The 6,103-nt window shown below is 42.3% G+C and overlaps 1 protein-coding gene across 2 annotated transcripts in view; it reads left to right on the top strand.

The window, feature by feature from the left end:
* SLC7A9 (solute carrier family 7 member 9) overlaps positions 1-6,103 on the top strand; it is a 27,031-nt gene that overhangs the window by 4,549 nt on the left and 16,379 nt on the right. For both annotated transcript variants that reach the window (XM_019535833.1, XM_019535831.1), the window contains exon 3: positions 5,920-6,067. In XM_019535833.1, the coding sequence (XP_019391378.1) occupies positions 5,920-6,067 (148 nt within the window). The remainder of the gene's footprint in view (positions 1-5,919; positions 6,068-6,103) is intronic.

Genomic DNA, 6,103 nt, shown 5'->3' with positions numbered 1-6,103 from the left:
AAGGGTTTGCCTCCCAGCCACTGCCAAAAGGAAGGGAGGAGAGAAGCCCTCCGAGACTTGAGCAGAGGGAGCGTGGCCAGGCACAGCATGCTAATGCCAGGGGAAGAGGGGGATCTGTCTAGGAGGGGAGGGAAAGGGAAGACTGCCCCTGCCAGACTTATCTCCCACTCCCTGCCAGCCTAGGCCACCATGCTGACGTGTATGGGGGGGATTTAAACCCCATTCCTGGCCCACGGGGGACCCTGGTAAGGAGGGGTGGGGCAGTTCCTGCCAGAGTTTTGCCCCTCCCCACCACTTCAGCCGAGGGGGGCACAGCCACAACCCAGCCCAGGGTTTGCACAGAGGTGGGGATGGAAGTGGTTTAAACCCCTCTTCCCACTCTTCTGCCTCAGCCTGCAGCCTAGCTTGTATCTGCCCCTGCCCCCCAACCCTCCACTTGAGCAGGTAATAGGGGAAAAGCCCATTAGGGGATGCTTCACCCTGGCCAGGCAGACCCCGTCTGGGATCCCTTGGAGGTGGGGAGGGGGCTTAACACCTCCCCAGTGTGCCAGTCTGGCTATGCTCAGCCCCGACCCCCCCAAACGGCAAGCAGGGGAAATGCCAGGTAGAGACTGCTTCACCATTGCGAAGCAGACCCTGGCTGGGGTCACTTGGGGCGTAAGGGAGGGGGGTTTACACTCCCTCCCCCCTGCCTCCACCTCAGCGTGCCAGCCTGGCCAGCATCTCTCCACGCCCCCTTCCTCTCCACTTAAGCAGGAAAAAAGCCAGGTTTACTTCACCCCTACCAGGCAGACCCCAGCTGGGGTCCTTTGCAGATGGGGGAGGGGGTTTAATCCCCTCTCCCTCCCCTCCACCTCAGTCTGTTGTCCTGGCTGTCACCTGGCCATGCCCCCCCACCCCTCCACTCAAGCATGGAGCAGGAGAAAAGACTGAGCAGCTGCTCCGTCCCCACCAGGCAGACCCTGGGTAGGGTTTAGAGCCAGGTTTCCCACCCCTCCCCTTCTCAGTCAGCCAGAACAGTGATAGTGCTCTGGCTAGGGAGCAGAGGAGTAGGGCCAACTCTATTCCACTGGAACAGTCAGCACTTCCCAAGGCTGCAAAGCATCCTGGGAAGCTGGGGGACTGTAATTTAACTTGAACTGTGAAGGTGTCTGGGACAGAAGTTCCATAAACTGGTTTGACCTAAATCAGTTAAGTCTGCTACTATATCCAACCAGGTTATCTTAAACTGGTTTCAGCCATTTTGAAAGTATTTTAAAGTGCAGTGAGCTTCTGTTCTATTACAGGTTCAAACTGGTTTCTGTTCACTTAAACTGAGTTATGTATCATTTCTACCCCTAACCTTAAGGAGACCAAGACCCACTGAAAATCACACTCCTTTAACTGGGGCTTAGAGGCTTAATTTAAATTTTATTTGTTACCGTATTAACTAGATAATGGTACCCAGTTGTCCTACCCTAAAAAACAACAAAAAATTCAAACTGTTGCCACTAGCACATCTCTAATCTTTGCAGTTCATTATAAAGCTTGTATATTTTCAGTGCAGCTTTATCTCTATTCATAATTTCTTAGACATAGGACTCTTTCCAGCGCTTTTTAGACTCAAGGCACCATTGCTTAAACTCCAAGACATCCCCCTCAGAAAATGCCAACTCTTAGTTTTCACTATTTCTTAGCTATGGAAAAAACCATAGAGTACTTTTTGTGTGGGAAAAAAACTCAGAAAGACTACAACTGGTCAGGATATTTTTGACACAACAGATTCTTATCTGAAAACTGTGGTTTTATCTTGGGAATCCTGTGCAAGCGTTTACACACTTACCAGTGATAATAGTGGTATGGCACTCCACATTACCCTTAAAAAGATCTTGGACCTTTGTATATGCCACAAAATTGGCCTTTAAAGTGACTTAAATGCTCTTCTGCAGTGCTTTAATGGTGCTCCTCTTCACACGCTCGACGGCATATTCCGCTTTAATGGCGTTGCTGTTTGCACGTGCAGCAGTGTATTCCACTTTAAATTACTTTGGTATGTAGCAAGATAAACCACCTCCAAGGTGTTTTAATTTGCTACCTAATGAAGTGCAACAGTGCACAGGATGTTGGAAGCAGAGGCTCTATTGAAGGAAAAAAAACAAAAAAGCGGTGAGCCTGATCCCCCCCGTCCCTGGAGCCTCCTTGCCTGAGCTGTGCTGGGGCACGGTGCTTCTCTCCACAGCTGTGGCACCCCCTGGGTTGGATGCCAGTGGGTGTGCCATCTGGGGTGCCCCCACACAGCTCAGGGACCACTCAGCTTGCCTACAACTCGCCACCCCCCTGCTGCCAAAGAGGCAAGTAAGGATCAGGCCCCCACCCTTGTGTACGTGCCACGGGGGTTTAGCTTGGTTTAATTCTCCCTAAACTGAAGTGGTGTTTTTAAAAACCCACTGTTTCAATTTAGGGAGAACTGAACCAAATTAACGCCTGCCATGGCATGTACAAGCAGCCCATGTGGCACCCTGGTTAAGAATCACTGCTCTTAAGCTCTGAAAGGAAAATATAAATACCTTGCTCCTGCTTAAATAATCTTCTCTGAAGTGGTCTTTTTAAGCCCCATAAATCCAGCAGATGGAGTAGAGGGAGATGTTTGCAATTTAAGTCTAGTTGTTTGAGGAGAAAATATAAAGGAGAAACTAATCATATGGAGCCAACACAAGTTCTAGAAGCCTGCAAATTTGGTTATTCAAGATTACATTCAATCTACACTTGCCCCTCAGACCTTTGCATTTCTTGTAGTAAAAAAGATCACATGTAATATCAGAAGGAAAATTCACTACTAGTAAGTCTATACGCTTAACATGAAAGGGAAGAAAAAGCACCCACACGAAACAAGTAAATCAGGTAAGTCACCCAAGAGATGAAGCTTCTGAAACTCAGAAAACCTTCAAAAATCCACAAGGAGAGAGTAACTTAGTCTTGAACAGGAACATGACACAGCATCTCCCCTTTGCTTTTGAAGACAGTATCACCTTCTTCTGACTCACTGAGGAAAGAAAGCTTACCCTAGAGGTTAAAGATACCTTTCAGATGGTTCAGAGACAAAAACACTACAATAATCACGTATTAATTTAAAATCCTATGTTATTCTGGATCCAAGTATTATCAGTTGCACTTCAGGTAATGGGCTGAGGTGGCACAGATGCTAAGGCACACAGGTTAATGTAAGCCCAGAGGTTACAAGTTTGAGGGCAGAAGCGCTCACAGCATGGCCCTGTCAGATTTCAACAAAATCTGTGAATTCTGCTAAATATGCCTTGTCACAAGGGCATAAAAAGGAAGGACCTTAGGTAGTTGATTAGTTCCAATTTTAATTAAAGAAAAAGCAACAAATGGCAGCCCTTCAGTTATTCCTGAATGCATTAACAGATCATTTTGAGCTAAAGGTCAAAAAGACATTTACAGAAATCTGATTTCCACCACAGAATATCAAGACAGGTGGAAGACCACAAAATAACACTTTTTTCTTTTCAGTCTTCTTATTTTAAGGCCTTTTACGCCAGTTTGTGAATAACGTTAGTTCCTGCTGTCTACTCACTAGGGTACTCCATACTTCGCAGCTTCAGGCCTTCTAACTTTTAATAAGATTGGTACCAACAACCCTGCATTTGGTTTGGCATGGGAGAAAGATATTTCTCCTTAAAACAGCTGGAAAAGCTAAGAAATAGTTTCTCAAAATATGAATGCAGTGCTTCAGAGACTGGAAATCCTCATTTTAACCTTACTATGAAGTTAAATATTTCCACATCTGGAAAGCTGCACCATATCACAAAGAACATGACATTCTATTTGCACACTTTTTTCAATGTAAAAGACTTCAGTGTGTATTTGGAAACTGCTAATGCAATGCCTAAACATGCTTATAGTTGATACGCAGTAAGTTTTACATGGTAAATAAGCGTGGATTTGCTCTTTCAGAGCTAAAAATATATACTTGTTCTGTTCTTTTGTTACCAGAAGACATCATTGCAGTTAGTAAGGGCAAAGGTGAATGTGAGGCATGCCCATAGACTGCAAATTATGCAGTTAATAGATCCAAGTTCTGACATTTGCAATAAATATACAAAGCATATTGTAACGATTGCCCTGCAGTTAATCCTAGATGAGTTGTTAGAATTAGAGGTGATCTTGAAATACTGGATACTTGGGGAAAACAAAAAACCAAAAAAACCAAAAAAACCAGAACCAGCGATGTGCCTAGGTTAATGTTCGGATCATGTCACAGGATCTCATTCATAGCTTTTTCTTGCAGACAACGGTACCTAAACAGCAAGCGCTAATGTGATCATCTGCCCACTTGCACCCATTCACTTTACCCTATGCCAACAGGAGGCAAAAAGTCTTTTGGTTCTGAACATCAGGTAACAGGCATGTGAGAAGAGTATGTTAGAACTGCATGCTCTTTAACCATCCACCAAAGCTTGTTTACTCAACCAAAACCCATCCTCATAAAAATCTTCCATTTAATACCATTTTCAAGATACAAACACCCATATCACAGGATAGATTCTTCAACCTAAAAATAATCCTCACAGAACATGCCATTTATATTCTTAGGGGTAGAACAGATATTAATTTGGCTCAACATAGTGATACTAAAGCTCTGAGGACTGTCCTACAATAGTTGCATGCTTCCACTAAAATGCAATAGGTATGTGAAACAGCCACAAGATGGACGAATTGTAACTGTCTTCAGAACTGAAATGAGTGTGGACAGTTCACACCTTCCAAAACTCCATCCAAGGTAACAAAATTGCATGAATTGCACTTGGAAAGTTTTACTCACAATCATACAGACTGCCTTTTTATGAGGAAAAAATCTTGTATTTTATACTATCTAGGAAAGTTCATTGGAAAAGAAGCTGGTTTTGTGCACCATACAAGCGCTGGCCCAGTCTAACAAAATGTTGAAACACCATGTTTGTATCTGGAAACCCCCATGTGCTTACTCAGAACAGTTTAGAACTGAAAGGAGAAAACAGCATTAAGAACAAAAGCCTAACATCAAAAGCCTACTTGTTTCCTTGTCATTAAAAAGTCATAACATTGGAAAAAGCAAGTAATTAGAGGATACCTAGTATTTCAAATATGTACCCAAATTTACAGGAAAACTGCAAAGTCTGGTAAACTGTCAAAGAACTGTAAAAACACTTTCAGATAGGGGGCTATACTAACCATCTCTTCTAACGAGAATCTAACATCTCTCTCTTCTAATCAAAATCTTAAATAACTTGCAGGAATTTTAACTCTGGAGGTTTCCGAATTAATATTAAACTAATATTTAATTATGCTCACCACCTGAGCATGGCATTTTCTCCTTCATCGGGGCCTATTTTACTTATAAGGAACACTAGCAACTATGCATGTGATTTGTGTTTTACATAAAAACCAGGCACAACATATTTCCAGTTTAAAATAAAATGTGTATCAAAGTACAGAAGCAATTTTGAGCATTTTGAAACATAAACCTGATGCATAAACTCCAAACTATCTTTACATTAGCTTACACTAGCTAACTTGTTGACACCGGGATTTGCCAACAAGTTGTGCAGTCTATTATTTATTGCCTTTCATAATTTCATTTTAGTGTACCCTTTTAGAGTTAGTTGCTCCTGAGCATGTTCATGCAAGATTAAATTAATTGTGCTTATAGAAAATTCAATCATTATTTTATGTAAATAGATTTTAAAAACAAAAAAATATATAACATTGAGTTGTAGGAATATCAATAAAGTAGTCAGTAGAAGCTCCAATGTAGAATGACCAAACTATTACCAGAAGTAACTTCTCTCCCTTTGTCTCATTTTACTGTATAAGATAATGTGATAAATTGAGTCAATATTAAAAAAGTTACCTTATTGGAATGTCTCCTTTCATTTCAAGGTGGGTCTGATCAGTGGAATCTGTATGATTGTTGGTACAATTATTGGCTCAGGAATCTTCATTTCTCCTAAATCAGTACTTGCCAATGTTGCAGCTGTGGGGCCTTGTTTAATCATCTGGTCAGCATGTGGAATTCTTGCTACTTTAGGTAAGGAAAAAAAGGAATAAGGTCCCTGTATTTTCC

The sequence above is a fragment of the Crocodylus porosus genome, unplaced genomic scaffold (genome assembly GCF_001723895.1).
Source record: "Crocodylus porosus isolate Cpor-Errol unplaced genomic scaffold, CroPor_comp1, whole genome shotgun sequence".
NCBI classification, from domain to species: domain Eukaryota; kingdom Metazoa; phylum Chordata; order Crocodylia; family Crocodylidae; genus Crocodylus; species Crocodylus porosus.
Note: the sequence above shows the minus strand (reverse complement) of the source record. Positions and strands in the feature narration are given on the sequence as shown.